This window comes from Batrachochytrium dendrobatidis, assembly GCF_000203795.2.
Source record: "Batrachochytrium dendrobatidis JAM81 unplaced genomic scaffold BATDEscaffold_9, whole genome shotgun sequence".
Classification (NCBI taxonomy): domain Eukaryota; kingdom Fungi; phylum Chytridiomycota; class Chytridiomycetes; order Rhizophydiales; genus Batrachochytrium; species Batrachochytrium dendrobatidis.
Genome location: NW_006281107.1, coordinates 850190 through 871191, shown reverse-complemented (window position 1 = coordinate 871191; position 21002 = coordinate 850190). Strand labels below are relative to the sequence as shown.

General features: G+C 38.1%; 10 protein-coding genes across 10 annotated transcripts; 5 read left to right on the top strand and 5 right to left on the bottom strand.

Moving 5' to 3' along the window:
- Positions 1 to 380: 380 nt before the first annotated feature.
- BATDEDRAFT_90159 (uncharacterized protein) lies at positions 381 to 760 on the top strand (the record flags this gene model as incomplete). Its single annotated transcript, XM_006680516.1, has 2 exons — positions 381 to 492; positions 564 to 760. 2 exons carry the CDS (start codon positions 381 to 383, stop codon positions 758 to 760), a joined length of 309 nt encoding a protein of 102 aa, XP_006680579.1.
- A 470-nt stretch (positions 761 to 1230) lies between these two features.
- BATDEDRAFT_35586 (uncharacterized protein) lies at positions 1231 to 2131 on the bottom strand (the record flags this gene model as incomplete). The annotated part of the gene is made up of 3 exons (XM_006680363.1): positions 1231 to 1504; positions 1589 to 1723; positions 1918 to 2131. 3 exons carry the CDS (start codon positions 2129 to 2131, stop codon positions 1323 to 1325), a joined length of 531 nt encoding a protein of 176 aa, XP_006680426.1. The 3' UTR covers positions 1231 to 1322.
- Positions 2132 to 2932: 801 nt separating this feature from the next.
- On the bottom strand, positions 2933 to 4571 carry BATDEDRAFT_17251 (uncharacterized protein). Its single transcript, XM_006680215.1, has 4 exons — positions 4553 to 4571; positions 3489 to 3686; positions 3276 to 3405; positions 2933 to 3184 (listed from the first exon to the last, which is right to left on the bottom strand). Exons 2-4 carry the CDS (start codon positions 3675 to 3677, stop codon positions 2976 to 2978), a joined length of 528 nt encoding a protein of 175 aa, XP_006680278.1. The 5' UTR covers positions 3678 to 3686; positions 4553 to 4571; the 3' UTR covers positions 2933 to 2975.
- A 625-nt stretch (positions 4572 to 5196) lies between these two features.
- Positions 5197 to 6651, top strand: BATDEDRAFT_90104 (uncharacterized protein; the record flags this gene model as incomplete). The annotated part of the gene is made up of 8 exons (XM_006680515.1): positions 5197 to 5325; positions 5406 to 5498; positions 5582 to 5591; positions 5695 to 5700; positions 5785 to 5866; positions 5966 to 5984; positions 6091 to 6403; positions 6478 to 6651. The coding sequence occupies 8 exons, from the start codon at positions 5197 to 5199 to the stop codon at positions 6612 to 6614; spliced, it is 789 nt and encodes a 262-aa protein (XP_006680578.1). The 3' UTR covers positions 6615 to 6651.
- On the bottom strand, positions 6643 to 8351 carry BATDEDRAFT_90103 (phosphoribosylaminoimidazolesuccinocarboxamide synthase; the record flags this gene model as incomplete). Its single annotated transcript, XM_006680442.1, has 9 exons — positions 6643 to 6873; positions 6960 to 7014; positions 7081 to 7189; positions 7252 to 7319; positions 7408 to 7431; positions 7503 to 7634; positions 7714 to 7927; positions 8123 to 8245; positions 8334 to 8351. The coding sequence occupies 9 exons, from the start codon at positions 8349 to 8351 to the stop codon at positions 6723 to 6725; spliced, it is 894 nt and encodes a 297-aa protein (XP_006680505.1). The 3' UTR covers positions 6643 to 6722.
- A 134-nt stretch (positions 8352 to 8485) lies between these two features.
- Positions 8486 to 10402, bottom strand: BATDEDRAFT_26344 (uncharacterized protein; the record flags this gene model as incomplete). Its single annotated transcript, XM_006680301.1, has 5 exons — positions 8486 to 8767; positions 8888 to 9066; positions 9286 to 9370; positions 9480 to 9551; positions 10232 to 10402. The coding sequence occupies 5 exons, from the start codon at positions 10400 to 10402 to the stop codon at positions 8486 to 8488; spliced, it is 789 nt and encodes a 262-aa protein (XP_006680364.1).
- A 697-nt stretch (positions 10403 to 11099) lies between these two features.
- Positions 11100 to 12748, top strand: BATDEDRAFT_35584 (ornithine decarboxylase SPE1; the record flags this gene model as incomplete). The annotated part of the gene is made up of 2 exons (XM_006680362.1): positions 11100 to 11370; positions 11433 to 12748. The coding sequence occupies 2 exons, from the start codon at positions 11100 to 11102 to the stop codon at positions 12566 to 12568; spliced, it is 1407 nt and encodes a 468-aa protein (XP_006680425.1). The 3' UTR covers positions 12569 to 12748.
- Positions 12749 to 12832: 84 nt separating this feature from the next.
- On the top strand, positions 12833 to 17751 carry BATDEDRAFT_17244 (uncharacterized protein). The gene is made up of 18 exons (XM_006680214.1): positions 12833 to 12852; positions 13326 to 13370; positions 13492 to 13536; positions 13652 to 13706; positions 13786 to 13879; positions 13964 to 14073; positions 14156 to 14256; positions 14325 to 14504; positions 14576 to 14797; positions 14892 to 15177; positions 15267 to 15722; positions 15884 to 15948; positions 16033 to 16129; positions 16208 to 16277; positions 16346 to 16942; positions 17011 to 17290; positions 17373 to 17492; positions 17575 to 17751. Exons 1-18 carry the CDS (start codon positions 12838 to 12840, stop codon positions 17701 to 17703), a joined length of 2967 nt encoding a protein of 988 aa, XP_006680277.1. The 5' UTR covers positions 12833 to 12837; the 3' UTR covers positions 17704 to 17751.
- BATDEDRAFT_35582 (exosome non-catalytic core subunit RRP4) lies at positions 17750 to 19165 on the bottom strand (the record flags this gene model as incomplete). The annotated part of the gene is made up of 8 exons (XM_006680361.1): positions 17750 to 17975; positions 18051 to 18239; positions 18318 to 18386; positions 18449 to 18514; positions 18609 to 18698; positions 18766 to 18811; positions 18898 to 18993; positions 19086 to 19165. The coding sequence occupies 8 exons, from the start codon at positions 19163 to 19165 to the stop codon at positions 17763 to 17765; spliced, it is 849 nt and encodes a 282-aa protein (XP_006680424.1). The 3' UTR covers positions 17750 to 17762.
- Positions 19166 to 19326: 161 nt separating this feature from the next.
- Positions 19327 to 20826, top strand: BATDEDRAFT_90099 (uncharacterized protein). The gene is made up of 7 exons (XM_006680514.1): positions 19327 to 19508; positions 19588 to 19679; positions 19748 to 19881; positions 19958 to 19994; positions 20087 to 20181; positions 20249 to 20294; positions 20379 to 20826. The coding sequence occupies exons 1-7, from the start codon at positions 19360 to 19362 to the stop codon at positions 20795 to 20797; spliced, it is 972 nt and encodes a 323-aa protein (XP_006680577.1). The 5' UTR covers positions 19327 to 19359; the 3' UTR covers positions 20798 to 20826.
- Positions 20827 to 21002: the final 176 nt, after the last annotated feature.

Below are 21002 nucleotides of genomic sequence, written 5' to 3'. Positions count from 1 at the left end.
CTAAAATACATGATAAACAGTCTCATATTTGGTGATAATTCCCACCTAATCTTACCGAGTAATATTGTTTTTTGAACTCTAGTCTTTCTTGATGTTTATTCTTGTACAAAATTACAAATACTTACATTTCTGTTTCAATACATTCTTGACATCTTTTCAACCTCCAACCCAAATACTGGATGGCCAGCATGTATAGTTGCATTCCTGAGATATGTTGGACTAGATCATATTTGATATTAGTAGTTTCAATAAAATAAATATGTAACAATTGTTTATTCCAAGATCAATACAAAAGTGTTCATTTTACGTGAATGCGACTGTAATTCTTGTTTTTACCTTGCAGCACACTATCCACAAACTGATCTAATAACCCTTTGTACATGTTCCAAACTGCTGCATACATCAATTCTCGAACAGGCTCAAAAGATTTAAATCGTTTCGACTACCTTCAACTTCTTGTCTGTGAATACGAAGCCAGTCTACTATACAGTAGTGAGTGTTGACCCAATCTCTATTTTTCATTTATTCATTCGACTTAATATCTACTATAATTGTTTAAATAGACCTACCGTACAGTGAGCCAGAACGTCATGAAAAACTAGCTCGATTGTCCAACTTTGCATATGATCCAATTAACCACGATTTTCTTTGGCAGTTGAACATTGTCGAACTGTTTCTAGATGCCATTCACATATCCTCTACAGACCCAATTGCTCGTGAATTTGCAGCTGGTGGATTGTGTAATATATGTTTAGGTTAGCAAAGAAATAGTTTGTATTGGATGGAAAAATACTGTATAGTATCAGCTGTTTACAAATATCTGGAATAATCTAATTATGGGACATGAACTGGAATCCAGATCCAAGAGTTGCCGAGTATCTGACCAAGACAGAGCCATTGTCGATTCTCTGTACTGCCTTGCAAATTGGTACAATAGCCACAATTGACTCTGTACTCACCACACTGTGGTATTTATCTCAGTGTGGGTATCATGATCGAATTGTATCCATCAAATCTGTCATGGACTATGTCGAGACTGCATCCATGCTGGATATAGATGAAATAAAACTGGAAACCAGGGATAAACATGCAGAAACCAGACGATCTGTATTGATTCTGGTTCGATTATGCAAAGAGGATTGGCAATCTTGTCTAAAGCAACTGAATCTAGCACAATCTTAAATGCATCAAATAATCTAATGTATTATTAAACTTTAATCCAACCTTGTTCCTATTCAAATAAAAGTTTATTTGAAAATAGAATTGGTTCAAAAAACAGCTTGAACATGCATCTTGATATCTACCAGCAAGACTTTATGCTATTAGACTGACTTGACCAGACGCAAGAGTTCAGAGACATCGGAAGGTTCAGAATCGGTTTCGAACCCAGCCTTGCTATACATGCCTCGTTTGATTGGACATGTTTTGTCAATACTGACAAACACTCTGCCCACTTTTGGATGTTTTGTAGCTTCTTCAACAACATTTTTAACCAACATAGATGCTATGGCAATTTTATAATCGTCCAGATTGAATCAACAGAGTTAGATGACAGCATATTTGAATGAACTATACATGCAGATATTACCTAAACCCAGACCTGTGTAAGCAGGCAACACAAGCAGTGAAACAATCTCTACATCCATTTTATCAGTCGTATCTGTAGATAAAGCAGGCACTTTGCGACAAAGAACCGCACCAGCGCATACATCGTTGAAATACACTAAAAGTATTCATGGCAAGAATCAGTTTTCAATACAGTCGATTATGGTGAATATGTCAATACAAAAACTGATGTTGGATACTGTGATCAATCTTGCGATAATACAATAACATCTGGTGGATTGTGTTTTCTGGATTGCGTTTGGCATCATTCATGCTAAACGCTTGGAATCTGTTAGCCTATAGCCTACTCACCTATACGTGAAATGGGATCAAGTGCTAATGCATCATTGAGCAAAGTGTCATCCAGTACATCTGGTGTGTGAGAAGGTACAGCAGCATGAATGGCTCTGATCTGACCGAGGTTGTTGATGGTGATCTCGCCTAGAGCTTTGCGAAAGTGTTTTTTCTGATGTGTAGAACTGGTCTCGACTGAGTCAGTGGAGTGAACAGGGTCTTCAGCAGTCATGTTGAATGTTGTGGAAAGTAATTCCTGACAGTTTGTATTCTTTGAGATTAAACAGCCATGACAGTTGGCTTTATTACGTTTCTATTTTACAGCCATATTCACATCAAATGCAACACTTTTGTATCTTGCAGCGACTATCTTGGAATAGACAATCATCAACTATTCGTTGAACTTATCACAAATGGATTGGACTGCTTCTTCAATAGACATTCTTCAATAAGCGCATCCATTATATGATACAATCAAACATGGTTTTAAACTGATTGTTGCTTTCTCTTCGCTTGGTATAACCATGCATTGTACGATTGTCAGATTCATGTATTGCAATCAGATATTGGATTTGATTGTTGGCAATCAAACTGTTGTATTCTAAAAACTTGGATATGTTCGCGTTCTAGTTCAAGAGAACAACGATCGCACAGTTCAGGAATGCGACAGCTGTTTTGATGCAGTCACACAATGTCATAATGTCCATTTTGAAGAGTTGGATATTGAACAAGTGTGGGATGTATTGGGACAAGATCTGAACATTTGTTTAGTGTTTCATTTGACGTGAATATAGCTGCAAATACAATCTCATCTTATCAAAGTTTCTACCAGATTCATGTCAATTCTAGTAATTTCTCAATGATTGAAACCCCTGTATCTGACAGCAACAAAACGCATAGACTAAACAGCACTCATTGAATGCTGGTATTGTTCATGTTTAAACTTTGCATGTAAATCATTGTATATATAAAGCAGAGTAATGTTTAACTCGGACTAAACCCATTCACCTCAAAATTACACAAAAACAAAAATACGAGTTGGGTGGTTTTCAATGAAACAGAACTGCATTTCCAGCTTAAAAGGTGTTGGGACGGTTTGCAGTAAAGGTAGTCTTGACGCTCTTGGTGGCAGCACGGAAAACGCGATGGGGAAGAGGGAACTTGAGGTCAGGAACAAGAATCTGTCTGATGTATGGACGACGGACATCTTCAGCCTTGACCTCAGCAACCTTGATGATCTGGATCTGAGTGAAACGGGCACGATGACGAGCAGCCATGTCCTGGTCTAAAAATTGATCACAAGTTGGGTTGGTTAAATATAAAAACTCATCGTCACAACATCAGTAACTCTATAGTTTAAAAAATAATAAACATACAGCAGGAGGTAACGGCATCAGCACGGCTAAGTTCACGGTACTCCTTGTACATGTTATGGGTACCAGAGCGAGAGTTGTAACGGAGCCAGATACCAAAGTTCTTGACAGAAGCTGGTTTCTTTTCATAGATCTAGATGAATTTGAATATGTAAATTAAGCATGCATGATAAACCAAACTATCTGCATTTAATCCAAAACGAGCAAGTGGCATACCTGATTAACAGAAACAATTTCACCAGAAGCCTTCTTGACCTTGTTCACTTGCTTGAGGAAATACCAAAATCTGCTCTTTGCAACAATGCTGTTGCAAGCAAAAATGCGCATTCTGTAAAGCTTGGGGACTGGCTCTTTCTCAGTTGGGAGTTTTCGGCCAACAACCTGGAATTCATTAAGACGAGCCATTTGCAATTACTGAAAAATTCAAAATGTTAGCTTGAATACTAGACATACTAGAACCATTGAAAGCGAGTTGGTGGAATTGTATTTGCAGCTATATTCACGTCAAATGAAACACTAAACAAATGTTCGGATCTTGTCCCAATACATCCCACACTTGTTCAATATCCAACTCTTCAAAATGGACATTATGACATTGTGTGACTGCATCAAACAGCTGTCGCATTCCTGAACTGTGCGATCGTTGTTCTCTTGAACTAGAACGCGAACATATCCAAGTTTTTAGAATACAACAGTTTGATTGCCAACAATCAAATCCAATATCTGATTGCAATACATGAATCTGGCAATCGTACAATGCATGGTTATACCAAGCGAAGAGAAAGCAACAATCAGTTTAAAACCATGTTTGATTGTATCATATAATGGATGCGCTTATTGAAGAATGTCTATTGAAGAAGCAGTCCAATCCATTTGTGATGAGTTCAACGAATAGTTGATAATTGTCTATTCCAAGATAGTCGTTGCAAGATACAAAAGTGCTCCATTTTACGTGAATACAGTCGTAACAAAGACAATAAAAAGGCAATGAGATCCAAGGAGTTGTCAATCTTGACCAAGTGGTGGGCTCAAAATCAAAAAATGATGACCAACACAGATTCTTTCCACAGTCAAAGTCACAATCAGTATAGATTGAACGAGTCTTCAACTGGATCAGTTCAGTACGATTTGAATTCGCCAAGAAATAGGAATCCATGAACTCTGGATAGCCAAGACAGTGGAAAAAGATGCTGTAGGACACCCAGTATTGTAGTAAAGGATACACATGCGTACAGAGAGACAAGCCACTAACAAACAACAAACCAGTATCAGACACACACCTCTGAACCAACAAGAATTTCTTTCGTAGGAAGAAAAGCAACAGAAAAAACAAGACGCAACAGAGCAGAATTATACAGTACAGACCGTATAGTATAGCCTGCAATCCATATTATTCAGACCCCAAACCTTGACTTCACACCCTATTTTACTGTGCTGTTATCTAATCATGTTGTTTTTGGTATCACGTTATTTACAGAAAAACCATCAACTTTCGGAGAATTAATTTTATTGGCTTGTTTAAATTCTCCTGTTTCACGTGTTGTCCCGTGATTATGCCATCTGTTTTATTAATTAAACTTTCCTGTAAGCTGGATCGGGCTGTTGTCAAGCAAGAGTTGTGCAAGCGTCTGAGCTGCAACAAAATGATTAAATGTCTTGTTGATGAATGGATTTTGAGATACTTTACGATGCTATTAGAGCGTCCGTATTATAATTTACTAGAGTTGCAAACGAGTGCATTTTCATCCAATTGAATCTGTAGTCATCCAAGCAAGTCTTGTAAGCGTGGATAGTATGAGTAGATAGAGCGACATCAATAATGAGCCATCAACCTAATACGACCATCTGTGTCGTTCAATTCGGCTCATGTTGAACCAATTTGAAAAGTTGGTTTTTTGCCAATATCTAAATTCAATCAGCAAACATGGCTGATCAAGACCAACTTCGAATTGAAGCACTCGATGGCCAGATTAATCTAGCTATTGCTCCGACAGAATTCAAACGAAACAAACTTGTTGATGAGGCTGCACGAAACTGGGATATATTTTACAAGGCATGTTCACAATACTATGTTTCAAATTGAATCATTCACATCACTAAACATCACACTCGTCAACTCTTTTGTATATATAGCGAAATACTACCAATTTTTTCAAGGATCGTCATTGGATTGAGCGAGAATTTCCAGATTTGAAAGAAACTGAACATGGAGAACCAAATTCAAAGGTATTTCAAGTATCGTTGAGCATAATCTGCTGTCAACATTGTATTATATAGTTTAAATGCTTAAACTAACAAACCTTGTACAGAAACTGCTAGGTTAGTTTATCTATTGTTGATAGAGTCTGATATACAGCGGATTACTGATATTTCCAGTAATTCTATTTCAATATTGCAAACTATCAATTGGTGCTGGATAAAGAAATCGGTAAGAGCGTTGATTACATATTCGATTTTCACTTGATTTTACATTGAAATTACCAACATTTACTGAATCTGATGGCATGTCAAGGATGCGGCGTTGGCAATTTTGTCTTTCCGCTGCTGCAATCAAACAAAGAGTTTTTTATTTATGCTTGCGATTATTCAAAACGGTGTGTTTAAGATGGTCTATATCGTATTGGTATTATGTACTATCGCGATTCAATACGATACTGTCCTAACTAACCTTTATACTACTAAATATTACATAGTGCAGTAGATTTTGTCAAGGTAGTACAAACAATCGGTTTAAATCAACCCCAATTGATTTCTAACATGACATGTTTCAAAATAAAACATTGCCTCGACTCACCATATTGCATTTGTTTAAATCTAGGCGTCACCCAACTATGATACAAGCCGCTGCAAAGGGTTTGTGTGTGATCTGACAAAAGATTCACTTGTAGATGACGTTCCTGAATCGTCCTTGGATATTGTATCGGCCATATTTATGCTGAGTGCTGTTCCACCTTGGAAAATGCCTCAAGTCGTGGCAAACATCAAGCAAGTGCTTAAACCTGGTGGTGTAATATTGTTTAGAGATTATGGACTTTATGATGCTGCTCAGCTGCGTTTCAAGGCAGAGAATCGAATTGATGATTGTTTTTATGCTCGATCTGATGGTACTTTTTCATACTATTTCTCAAAAGGTATGCAGTTTGATTGACAGTCATTTTGTTTAGACATTTAAATATAGCCAACTGAAATTTTCAATGACGTTTAGAATATCTCAAAAAACTGTTCGAGGCAGATGGATTTCAAATCCAAGAGTGTGAATATGTCAAAAAGGAAGTGGTGAATCGAAAGGAAGCAAAGAAAATGGATCGCATATTTCTTCAAGCTCGAATACAGAAAATATAAGTACAACGACATACTCAATGATATTAAATTTAAACTATTTGTATGCCATTCATTTTATTCTGCTTGCATATACAAAACACAAGTATTGGTGAGTTTAGATTTTACCCTTTATAACACGGGATCTTTTCCAGTGAGAGTTTTGTACACTTGAATGTATTTGGAAAGAGTGTTGTCCATCACAGTTTGTGGAAGTTTTACACCATTTTTTTTGTCAAAATTGATGGAGCTTAGATAGTCGCGAAGATACTGCTTGTCAAAGCTAGAGTATATCCAAGGCAGTTTTGAATAAATTAGCAAGTCAAAGATCTATGCATAAAGCAATAGTGTACTGATTTAATGGTATACCTTGGTTGACTTTTTCCTGCCTTGTACTCTTTTGCTGGCCAGAATCTGGATGAATCTATCGGTATGACTATGATTAGTAAACGTGATTTGAAACAGTCACTCATAGAAGCACTGGTCATACCTGGAGTAAGGACTTCGTCAGCAAGAATTAAATCTCCTGCTTCATTTACACCAAACTCGACCTTGGTATCAGCAATAATGATCCCTTTTGATTGTGCGTACTCGCTTGCCTATCATCATGCATATTTTTATAAATACTAGCTGGGTTTGCACGTCAAGTCAAATAGCTCACCTTTTTGTATATCTTGAGGGAAGCAGCAGCAACTTCTTTCGAGTATCGATCACCAATAATGGCGGCCACTAGAAATGTAAATCCAGCCATTCAGTTACGTTTTAGATAGTTAGATGACTGTATTTGAAAGCAAACAATAAATAGTAATATACTTGCATTTATCTGGATGAATGTTTTCATCTGTATTATATCAATCGGCAAAGCACTTAGTAAAAGGCATATATTTTAAAAGAATACTGTCAAGATATTACCATGATCGCCAAGTTCAGCCTTGGTACTGGGCGTAAACAGAATTTCTGGAAGCTGTTGAGACTCGACAAGACCACTAGGAAGTGAGATATCACAAACTGTTCCCTTGGTCTTGTATTCGCTCATTGCCGACCCTATTCAACAGCACAAAGCTTTAAGCAAGTATAATTCGTATGTTTGGCAAACTAAAGATCTATAGTACATGTATCGTACCAGTAATATAGCCGCGAACAATGGCTTCAACAGGAAGAATACGAAGCTTGCGAACCAGCATACTGCGACCTTGAAGTTGATCGCGATATTTTTGAACGCTGTCAGGCATCTGATCGATATTGCAAGTGATGGTATGATTGGGAATGGTTTCTTTGAGCAGTTCAAACCAAAATTCGGAAATTTGAGTCAGGATCTTTCCTTTACCGGCAATACCCTATCATTCATGGCAGTATCAGAAGCAGTGTATCCAATTAAAATTAAATAGTTTAGGTCAAATATTGAACCAAGAGTCGACAATGTCTATTAAGCAAGTCAATATATAGTAGAAAAGTGCAAAATATTCAAAGCAAAGCTCATTGCAGGATAATGCAAGTGGTCTATTTTACATAAAATAGTGAAAACTACTTACGGACTTCATAATGACATCAAATGCACTGATACGATCAGTGGCAACAAAGAGTAAAGAGTGTTCATCCACTTCGTAAATATCACGGACTTTGCCACGAGCAATGAACTTGAGATCGGGGCAATTCTATGTGTAGGTAATTCAACCCAGAATATAAACAAAACGTAAACACTCTTATCAACCTTCTTTGACGCAGCTACTAGCGTATACTTACAGTTTGAATGAGTGCCATTGTTAAATTTTGATGGTAGCTCAAGAAATATGAAAATGTGATTTCAATAAAATCATTACAATCAGATGAGCAAGTCACGCGCCTAGATTTCGCATGGCAAATTATTAAAATTTTGCTTTATTAAAACACTGATTTTATTCAAGCACAGCGTTGGTTTGTTGGCGTTGAATACGCTTGGCAAGCGTGTTGGAAACAGTCCGATCTTGCTTAGTAATAGCACAGAAATCTAGATGCTTTAGACGAGGAATAAATAAAAGTACGATGGATCGATATGTCTTTGTGTTCTCCATTGTGTTTCCATGCAGTGTGAGATTGAACAGGTGTGAGAGATTGCTCAGTTTCTCGACTTCTGCCACATCATCAATGTGATTAGCATGCAGATACAACACTTTTAGATTGGACAGAAGCAACAGACTCTTGTTAAATGCAATGAGTATGCGTTGGAATAAAATGGGATATTAGTCGATGTCAGAATTTCACCAGTAATGTTCACATGTTTTAAAAACAGCTTTTGAAAGGATAGGCACGACACTTACACTATCGATTGTAGTCAAAGCGTTGAATGAAAGGTCCAACCAAGTAATATTACTCAGTGATTTCATCTGCTCGATACAAGAGGGAAGACTTGCCAGAGTTGATATTTGGTTGTTTGAGAGTCTAATTGCAGTAACCAACTTTTCCTGAGCAAAATCAGGCTTTACAGATCTGATCAATACTATAATGGTAGAATGATAGTAATGAAGCAAATGAATATTCTATACACTACACCTTTTGTCGAGTTATTTTTTTAATATTTCGAGGTTCTTCTGCAAGTATATCTGTTTACAAATTTGAAGATCCAAGTGGCAGTGCATTATAATAGATATTTTGGTGAGCAAGTATTTAGAAACCATTACAAAGCCTATATGTGGTATGGAGTCGAGATTTGACTAACCAGTGATTTGTGAAATTTCTTTAAACGAATAGTCTAATGGTTCAATTGTATATTCTTTTGGCTGCAAAGATGTTTTATTGGTAGCCTAATCATAATTTGCAAATCCAAAATAATTAGCATGGTGTGTAATACAATACACCAGCAGATACAAGTATTTTAAAAGCCATATTGAGATTGGATCTATTTAGTAATACCTCGAGTTTCCCTGTAACTCCGATATTAGCAATAGGAGCATTAGCAAGTGTTGTACCACTAGTCATCAAGTACTAATAAATTTAAAGACAAGTCGGAAATATTTTAATCAGTGTTGTGTTGTACACAGCATTTTCAAAGTACAATACTGTCAAACAATTAGTTTATTTTCAAAAGAGCATGTTTGCAATTGACATTCCTTGCCACATTGACTGTCCAATGGCTTTAAAACAGTGTGAAATATTTATGAGTTTATTAATGAATGCTTTCAAACAGCAACAGATTTTTCAGATGAATAAAGTGTTCATACAGCAAGTGTGAATGTCAGTCGGTTGAATAGCAAAATGTCACTATCCGACATGAGAAATTGTATTATCAAAGACGCGAACATCAAACGCGCATTTTTAAAATCAATTTCTTCTGATTTTTCTTCCCTTCCTGCTGCAAAGTTTTTGAATTCGTAGGTGAGTTTTGTTATTGCTTATCAAGAGAATAGTCGGTTTGGTCTGCTGGGGATGCAGTTGGATAGTAATCATGGTTGTGTACTGTCAAAAGAATGGGTTGAGATGAAAGTGTCAGGCATGTAGAACGGTTGTCTGTTGAAATTGTTCACTTGATGTATTCATCATGTTATTGAGATTCTGGACAGAAACACTGTTATTGTCTGCATCTCTTGGTTGAAACCATGTCTGTACTTTCTACCACGATCATCCCAACCTCTGTCTACATGTCTGGTTTACAAACACTTTTCAACCTCCGCCTTATCTGTTGTTAACTTGCCCGAATTCCTTTTGGCATGCTGTGTTGGCTGCTTCTTCTGTACATTTGTGGCAGGGCAATAACCATCTTGCAGCAGTAAGCGGCTGTTTTTGCTGAGCATAGAGGCTTCTAGACTTATTACACCATTTTGCAAGTTTTTGCCCATTATTCTGACTCGTTTGCTAACATCAATTTTTCATCTGCCACTGCCGTCCTGTTTGCATTCCCTACAAATCGTCATTTAGCACATTGTTTTGCCATTTTCAAAGTCGTTCAACTCTGACCTTGACCCTTTTACAAAAACAACACAAGTCTTTTAACACCGCAACTTTTTTAACCGACCCGTTTGAGATCTAGTTTTGTCCGACTCGACGCTTTTTACCTGTCAATCTTTTACTTGACAACCCATTCAAAAGGTCGCGCTTTATTAGGCAGCAACTTTTTGGTACTCTTGTTCTCTAGTCTCTAACAAAACCGGCGTTTACGCCTTTTAAACTTGCTTGCACTTCGGGTCATCCCAGAAGTGCGCTAAAACCACGTTCTCTACAACCCCCTTCGTTCCGGTTCCGATCGGAATCCACCTCGGGATCTGCCCCGGTAAGCATTCATTACATATTTTGAATATCTATTCATCAATGTCTATTTTGCTTTTTTGATATCTATCCAATAGCTGTTATGGATCTAAACGTGTTTGAGTTGATCATTGAGACTAATACTCTGTATGATCTATTAGACCCGCCCTGGCTTTTGAACTTTGAAGCCTGAGTTCGTCCACATCTGTCTATCGTCTGTAACAAGCACTTTTTACCACAAAGCATCATTGTCTTTTGCTCTTTTATACTTTTTTTAATTTACCCCACCTTATGAAGGATATTTTCACTACATTTTCTCCATCTGTGGACGTCAACTCTTTTCCCTTTTCGAGCTTCAAGGCCATCAATAAGCTCGGCACCAATGCTACTCCTGCTGTAACGACAGACACTCGTTCCATCAGTGAGATCATACAATCGCGTGTGACGCTCGACAAATCTCATCCTGATTCCGAGAACCCTTTCTTTGTAGCTGATCTTGGTGATGTTGTTCGTCAGCACCAGCAATGGAAAGCTCTGCTTCCACGCGTTGAGCCGTTTTATGGTGAGAATTAATTACCTTGAATTGTCATGTATGAATCTAGCTAATATCTTTATCATTGCTAGCCATTAAATGTAATCCTGATCCGGCTATTTTGCAGACTCTTGCAGGTCTTGGCACTGGTTTTGATTGTGCTAGTAAAGCTGAAATTGACATGGTCCTTGAGCAAGGAGTTGATCCTTCTCGTATTATTTACGCCAATCCGTGCAAACAAGCCTCTCATATTCGTCACGCCGGTGCTTGTAATGTCAAAGTCATGACTTTTGACAATGCTGATGAGCTATACAAAATTAAACAGGCCATGCCTAGTGCCAAAATGGTTTTGCGTATTCTTACCGATGATTCTCGCTCAGTGTGTCGTTTTGGTATCAAGTTTGGTGCTTCACTTGCTGCTGTTCCATCTCTGTTGCGTACTGCTCGCGAGCTTGACATTGATGTGATTGGTATCAGTTTCCACGTTGGAAGTGGTTGTTACGACGCTTCTGCTTTCAGTGAAGCAGTTCTTTTGGCACGCAAAGCATTTGATATTGGTCAAGCTCTTGACTTTAATTTCACTTTGCTCGATATTGGAGGTGGGTTTCCAGGTCGTTCTACTGAAGGAATCCAGTTTACTGACGTGGCTCGCCTTCTACGTCCCGTCATTGATGACAACTTTCCCGAGACTGTCCGCGTCATTGCTGAACCTGGCCGCTACTTTGCGTCTTCTGCATTTACTCTTGCGGTAAATATTTTTGCTCGCCGTGTGGTGCTCCGCGATACCATTGAAAGCACTACAGCATCAAGTGAATTTGGAAAAGATAGTCCCACTACAGTGTCGAGCCAACTCTCTCTCGACTCGGAGTGCAATCCCACCAATGCTAACGAGCACCCGTCATACATGTACTATATCAATGATGGCATGTATGGCAGTTTCAACTGTCTGACTTTTGATCATGCAGTGGTCAAGGCCATTCCGCTTGTTCGTCAAGGAGAATATCTTTTTGATTCACCCGAAGTGTCCGATTCAATGCCACAGTTTTCATGCAGCATCTGGGGACCTACTTGCGACTCGATTGATTGTATTGGTCGCGAATGCCTTCTCCCAATGATGAAAATTGGCGATTGGCTCTACTTTTCAAACATGGGTGCGTATACAATGGCTGCAGCGTCGGCCTTTAACGGATTTGAAAAGAGCACTGTTCTTTACACCACCACCAATTAAAACAGTGACAACTTTGATATTTGGAATTCATTTTTGGGTTATTACTAGTTGCTGATTCGTTTCGAGGTATTCATTTTGCAACAGTTGGAATACCTCAAAGTCGATGGTTTAAACTTGATATACGATTTATTCTTAATAAACCTGAACAATTGAATAAAAATAAATGCGATGATTTCAAATAGTTGAGATTGCAGTTTTGAATCGAGACTGGCGGATAACTAAAGTGTCGAGTTTTATGGTCGGAAATCTTTGCTTCGAATAGCAAAAAAATGGAAGACTTTGAGGTGAGCATCGGACCATCACAACTGCTTGCATTATCTTATAAAACAGTTTCATTACGAGCTACAGTTTAGCTGTATTTGTCTGCAATTGCAGACAATTCAATTTCAAGTCATAGTATAATTACATTGGAAACGTCAAGATGATAGATGAGGTTGATTTGTAGCTTTTACGAGCCAACACACTCTGGCTTGTTCAAGCGACTCTTTAGTTGTTCTTGTTTAGCGTCATGCTGGCTGTATACAAAGAGTGCACTTTTGTATACCAACGTTTAGTCATGCAACATACTTGTGTGGATCTCACTTTTGAAATGGCTCGACTCGTCACTGCTTTAAAACTAAGCATATTCTACTATCATCTTGTCAATACTATTATCAATCATCCAAACAGTTCTAACTTTAAATTTGTTCAAATCAATCACTACTTGGTCACGTCACTGCTGTCTTGTATTCACCACTGGATCAATGACGATGCACAGCAACCTAGAAAACGATCTGAAATTCAAGCAGAGGCCATGGAGCGAGTGAGTGATTTACTGCATTGTGTTGTCATTGATCGTCTGTATGATTTGTTTTAGTCAATCTTAGCCTAATGTCATACGTATTGATTGACGTTTGCTAACATGTTTGTGTTGGATTCAATAGAAGGCTGATTTTACAGAGAAAAAGGCAGCTCTTTCAGCGATGCAGGTAACCTAATTGTGCAATGTTTAACGCAACAAATCAGTCTATGACCAATCAAAATCATTCTCTCATTTCAATGTGTATTCGTTGCTCATGATATGTTTTATTAATCTTTGTATAGATTGAGGATGCTCGCAGAAGATACGCCTATTTGCTTGGACAGACTGACATTTTTGGTAAATTTCTTTGTGAACAACTATAAACCTCACTCTTCAAGATATGACTATTTGTTATCTGACACATTGATTTGATTAGCTCATTTTCTGAACATTGCCAAGATGAAGTCAACCGATGCTAGAAAGTTTAGAGATTTTACAGACAAGGGCATTAAAACTACAGAAAAAGAACCGTATGTCTGTTGTATTGATAGATCCATCAATAATACAAATGATTGTCTTATTTACTAGGCTTTTGAATGTATTTAACGCTATAGGCCATCTCGAAATCGTCGAAAGACCGAAAAGGAAGAGGATGAAGAGCTGATTAAAAACGATTTAAATGACGAGCCTTTAACCACGTTTTCATTTACCGAATCTCCTGCTTGTAAGAATACCATCTGTGTTGCATTTGACTCTACATTTGTTGATGTTGACCATTCGTTGCGCTATCGCCTATTACAATTTAGATGTTACTGGTGGGAAAATGCGTGATTATCAGATTCAAGGCTTGAACTGGCTAATCTCAATTTACGAAAATGGTATTAATGGAATCTTGGCCGATGAAATGGTAGGTTGGTGTTCTATACATTTAAGATTGCATCAGTATTTAGTTGTTTAATAATGCTTTCCAAATAGGGTCTTGGTAAAACACTTCAATCTATATCTTTCTTGGGCTACCTTAAACACTTTCTTGACAACAAGGGCCCCCACCTTGTTATTGTCCCTAAATCCACACTACACAATTGGTTCAGCGAGTTTAAACGATGGGTTCCATCCATTACTGCATTTATCTTTCACGGACCAAAAGATGAGCGAGTAGGTTTAACTTTAGATTCTGCCAAATTGATACCAAAGTGCATCACCTTTAACCTCTTATCCGTTTATAGGCTGGGCTGATCTCCTCCTCACTCCATTCTGGAAAGTTTGAAGTATGCATTACTTCGTATGAAATGTGTCTTTTGGAAAAGTCTGCATTCAGCAAAGTTGCGTGGCAATATATTGTGATTGATGAAGCACATCGGATTAAGAATGAAAATTCTGCTCTTTCTCAGATTGTTCGTTTAATGAACTGTCGCAACCGGTTGTTATTGACTGGCACTCCTCTTCAGGTAAATTTTGTTGCTTTTAAATGATTGTGTTTCTGTATGTCATTCAAATGTTTAATCAAGACTATTTAACATATTTGTTTTTGGGTTGCTTTAGAATAATTTGCACGAGCTCTGGGCACTCTTGAACTTTTTGCTGCCTGATGTGTTTAGTTCTGCTGAAGATTTTGATAACTGGTTCTCTACTGACCAAGAAGGCGATCAAGACAAGGTCGTGAAACAACTTCACAAGGTTCTTCGACCTTTTTTACTTCGTCGTATTAAATCTGATGTGGAGAAATCACTGCTTCCAAAAAAGCGTATCAATTTATACGTGGGTATGAGTACCATGCAGCGCATGTGGTATAAAAGGCTTCTTGAAAAGGACATTGATGCAGTCAACGGTATAGATTTCGAGATTGTTTTATTATGACTTGGTTGGCATGAGTTAATATTAACTTGCTATTGCGGGTGCGTCACTTGAAAACTGTAGGTGCAGCCGGTCGTAAGGAAAGCAAGACTCGACTGCAGAACATTGTCATGCAACTTCGAAAATGCTGCAACCATCCTTATCTGTTTGATGGTGCAGAACCTGGTCCACCTTACACTACCGATCAGCATTTGGTTGACAACTCTGGTAAAATGGCACTGCTGGACAAACTTCTTCAGCATCTCAAAGCCCAAGGATCTCGTGTGCTACTGTTTAGTCAAATGTCTCGTGTACTTGATATTTTGGAGGATTACTGCATTTGGAAAGAGTTTGATTACTGTCGTCTTGATGGAACTACTGCTCACGAAGATCGTATCAATAGCATTGATGAGTATAATAAGCCCGATAGCTCCAAATTCATTTTCCTGTTAACCACACGTGCTGGTGGTCTTGGCATCAACTTGGCAACTGCTGATATTGTTATCATGTATGACAATGATTGGAATCCTCAAGTGGTAAGTTGAAGCTAATTTTAAATGGCTGTTTTGATTATTTTTAAAATTGATTGTATCTCATCCAACTGTTTTGCTTTAGGATCTGCAAGGTAAACATATAGTATAGCAGAAATGATCATGTCTATTTTGTTTTTTTTAACTCGAGCTTACTGATTTCCTTTATAGCCGAGGATCGTGCTCATCGTATTGGTCAAAAAAAGCAAGTGGTTATCTTCCGTTTCATTACCGAGGTACCGTATTGTTTTGATGTCTACAAAATGGGTTTGTCGTGTAGTATATATAAATACTGATTGCTTATTGTTGAACCTCGGTAGAATGCTATTGAAGAAAAAGTAATTGATCGTGCTACTCAAAAGCTGAGGCTAGATCAGTTAGTTATTCAACAAGGACGAGTGATCCAGCCTACAAAAAGTACACAGTATTGACTACTTGATGTAAAATGGCTTGAAATTGGCATACTCTATTAACACATTTCTTGATATAACTCAGATTCGTCAAAGGATGATCTTGTTTCCATGATTCAATATGGTGCTGAGAGTATTTTTAACTCATCCGACAGGTTGGGTTAATTGCCTTTTAAACTATTTATTTTGCATGTTATGTTGGACTAATGTTTTACAAATGTAGTACAATTTCCAATGACGATATTGGCGAGATTCTAAGGCGTTCTGAGAAGAAAACAGCAGAGCTTGATGACAAATACAAAAACATGGGTCTTGATGACTTGCAAAAATTCACAGTCGAAGACACCACAAGCGCTTATCAATGGGAGGGAGAAGATTTCAGAGACAAGCGTTCTGGTATCGGTATGAACTGGATCGGTCCATCCAAACGCGAACGTAAAGTCAACTACGATGTCGACAACTATTACCGTCAAGTATCATTGACCAGCACACGCACGGCGAATCCACGTCCACCCAAACCCAAAACAATGACTCTTCAAGAATACCAGTTTTATCCTACACGACTTCTTGAATTAAACGAAAAAGAAAAGTATGAGTTTTGGCGATCTGTTGGCTATAAGCCTAGTCGCGCAGATTCGACTGAAACCGACGAGACTGCTGCTGAAAAGTGGCTGGCTTTGGAAGAGGCCCGTATTGAAACTGCTGAACCACTTACTGATCAAGAAATTGCCGAAAAAGAACAACTTACCCAAAAAGGATTTGAAAGTTGGACAAAAAGAGACTTTCAAACTTTTTGCAGGGCCAATGAAAAACATGGACGGTACGAAATGCAACGTATTCAATTTACCTTGTTAACTCTCCACCTTCTAATATAGTATTTTTAAACAGTGACAATCTTGAGGCCATTGCAAACGACATGGAGGGAAAAACTTTAAAGGAAGTAGAAGACTATGCGACTGTGTTTTGGAAGCGCTATACCGAAATCCCAGACCACGAAAAAATTGTAGGCAATATTGAAAAGGGTGAAGCACGTCTTAAAAAGGTACAGGAGGTTCACGAGGCCATAACTGCCAAAATAAGCAAGTATCGTTTGCCGCTTCAGCAGCTTAAACTAGTATATGGACAAAACAAGGGTAAAAACTATACTGAGGAGGAAGACCGATTTTTAGTAAGTTGGCTTGATCTCCAATACTGTCTTGCAACTACAAACTGGAATTTGACACCTATTCAACTTTAATGTGTATACATAGCTGGTTACTTTAGGCAAGTTTGGATATGGAACGGATGATATTTATGAAAAGATTCGTACCGAAATCCGCAAATCGCCTCTCTTTCGTTTCGATTGGTTTATTAAATCACGCACCACAGCTGTAAGTCAATCTATTGACTTTGTTTCTAGCCTATCTGCTTTTTAATACAGACGGCTGATACTCTATGGATATTATTGTTTAGGAAATTATGAGACGATGTAACACGCTTGTGATGCTGTTGTCTAAAGAGATTGAAGCCGAAGACGATCGTGAAGATCGTAAGCGCAAGAGCAAAGATGTCAGTGTTGCACCAAGCAAAAAGAAAAAGTAATGGTGCTGTCTTGTGTGACTCGACCAAATAAAATCAAAGTTTAACTGCACATCAAATGTTTATTGGGTTTTGGCTTCTCGTAACAAGGCTGATGCCTGATTGATAACTGCTTGTTGAACAGATGTTTTGAGAAGATCTTTTACTGGATAATCTAGAGATGCGTCGAATGCATATACAATAGAGCTTTCGTGTACTTCACAGTTTTGACGACCAAGAAGAGTAATCACGTTGCATACACGAGCAATAGCCTCACGTTCAGCATCAGATATCGACTAATAGGAAAACACATCAAGTTGTGTTAGATTGGCAAGAGTGAATGGTTGTCAAACAACTAGCCTCAAATCTACCTCGTTCTCATTTGTATAAAGTCCATCTGGTTGGTTGGCCCATTCAGGATCAACTGGTATGTGTTTGGAAACCCACACGTAGCCATTCACACCCAAAACAACATCTACACCACATGGAAGTGTGATGAAATGTGACTTTGATCGTTTAATTTGAGCAGATGGAACAATCACCAAAGATCCATTGCGTAACTATCATGACAGTTTTGAAATACATTGATGGTTATTTTCTCGCCATGTATGCGCATGTTCGTGGCATGTTCTGTTTACCTTGCCATACTTGATACCTCGAGTCTGTAGTGATGCTGCACCATCTCCAAAAAACGCTTGTACTTCAGCCTATGAATAACCATTAACATCATACCACTGCAATATTCCGGATAATTAAAGATGCAACTCACACTCAATAAATCTCCTTCGGCAAAAAACGTTCGCATTTGCAATTCATCCGATTCCGATTTACGACGCTATTATTTCATGATATCATTGTAAACAAGTGATGAGTAAGCATTCTGTCCTGTTTTAATGGTAATTAAACTACGCATGATTAGATGGACTTACTAGAACACCTCCTGGTAGATTAATCGATGACAAGAGCAAGACAGCGTGCTGGCGTCCTTTAATATCCACTTTCCATCGTTTAGGTCCCAACTGTTTCATATCATTCAATTGTTTAGATGAATTGCAATAGAATCGGATCATCCAAACATGGATTTACCTCGCTAATTCTACCAACAACAACATCGCCAATCTCGCCATTATATCTGAACATTTCAAAATATGATTCCATGTTGAATTAGATTCCAAATCGACTCATAAAAAGGTCATTATGGGATGGACTTGCCTTGACTTGAGCGGTTTGACTGAAATCAACTTGTTTACTCTCTCGACAACACCAGCAACCGATGCAACCAGAGCCTGCTCCTCAGTAAATGTACCGTGACCTCTAAATAGTATATCCAGATAGTGAAAATCAACATGAGTTATAGACGAACTGGATGACAATCCATGTAATGTATATCATCCAGTACAAGATACCTCATAAAGGCCGAGTCTTTTGTGATGATTTCACCTGGAGTGACCATTTGTCTGTCTGTTGCTGCCTCGTCAATGTCCATTTCATTATCCAAAGACGATCCATTGATAAATCCAGACGTAGCGAGTATGTGCTGCCTCGGTGGTGCTGATATCTCGACCATGAATTCAAACTGATTAATTTTATTTCTTTGGCAAACTATTTTGTAAGTGAAAATGCTGTCTTGCCATTTCGATAGAATCGTTTTAACGATTGCACGTTTAGGAAAATACGGCCATGACGAGTCCAACCGCACAACACAATCCGACGGTTGATATTGCCGAATTGAATGACGATGTTGGCACTCGTAAACAGAACTCCAGTTTGAGTCGTTTTGGAGGACGAACATTAGAGAACGATCATCAAGTGTTTGATCATAACGCTTGGTAATTCCTTGCAGTGTCACTGTTTAACTCGGTGTTGGAAACTTGAACTTATTTTGAATGCATGTGTTGATATGTTTAGGGATAATGTTGAATGGAGCGAAGAACAAGAACAACAAGCGCAGGTTATTATTCAGAAACAAATGGAAGGACAGGTTGATGAAATGCAGCGAGGCAAGATATAGAATATGCTGAATAGGTTGATTCGGATCGTAATCTAATATTGATGTATTCCAATGTAGTGCTGTTTGATGAAAAGGCAGCTTCTTTTTGGGATGAATTCTATGCCAAAAACACCAATAGGTTTTTCAAGGACAGACACTGGTTACGACTAGAGTTTCCAGAGCTTTTTGAGTATTCTAAAACCAGAACCGAGGTATAATGCCACGCTTCTGACTAGTCTTGTATTGAGATTTAATGAGTTTTTATTGTTTTTGAATCTATTTGTCTAGTCTAAATTCTTTTTATGTGAGATTGGATGTGGTGCAGGTACGTCACTTGCATGCAAGTCTAGACCATCAACATCAGATGCTGATCGTGTCTTTTTAATAATCGCATATTGTCTTGGCAATACGTAATAGGAAACACTGTGTTTCCATTTCTTGAAGAAACGCCAGATTCAAACGTAATGGTGTATGCATGCGATTATTCCAAGGAAGCTGTTGGTGTTGTCAAGGTAAGCGAGTATATTTGATGTGTGCCAACATTCAAGATACTTATACCAAATGGTAACTATCGAGTAGAGTAACCCGTTGTATGACGAATCGAGATGCAAGAGTTTTGTCTATGGTAATTGTGATTGCTTTGTAATCATGTAAGCTTTGAGTAGAAATTCAACTGTTTTTATGATCCTTTTCCGTTTGTGGAATTTAGATATCACATCATCAGAATTTCCTGTAGAAATAGAGGAAGGATCAATCGATGTTTGCACATGCATATTTGTTCTTTCAGCAATTCATCCTTCGACATGGACTCAGGCAGCCGAAAACATATATCGCATGCTCAAACCAGGTGGTCTTGTTTTATTCCGTGACTATGGCCGATACGATTTAGCCCAACTTCGATTTAAAAAGGATAGATTGTTGGAAGACCACTTTTATGTTCGTGGCGACGGAACTCGAGTGTATTTTTTTACAAATGAGGAAATAGAAAGCATGTTTTCCCAGTTTGAAGTGCTACAAAACGGAGTGGATCGTAGATTGATAGTAAACCGAACTCGAAAACTGAAGATGTATCGTGCATGGGTACAAGCCAAACTACGCAAACCATTGGCTTCAGATACCATTGTTTGAATATCAAATAAATGCATTCAAGTAATCGGATTTACTGTTTTTACTATCGAGTGATTTGAAGTTTAAAGCAATGAACATTCGCATCAAGGATTGTCTGATCGTATCAAGACCATCCAAACCAGACACTCCGATAGATGACGATCAGTTATGCAGGTAATGTTGAATTACCAATCATATCCACTGTCTGGATACTCGGCTTATACAC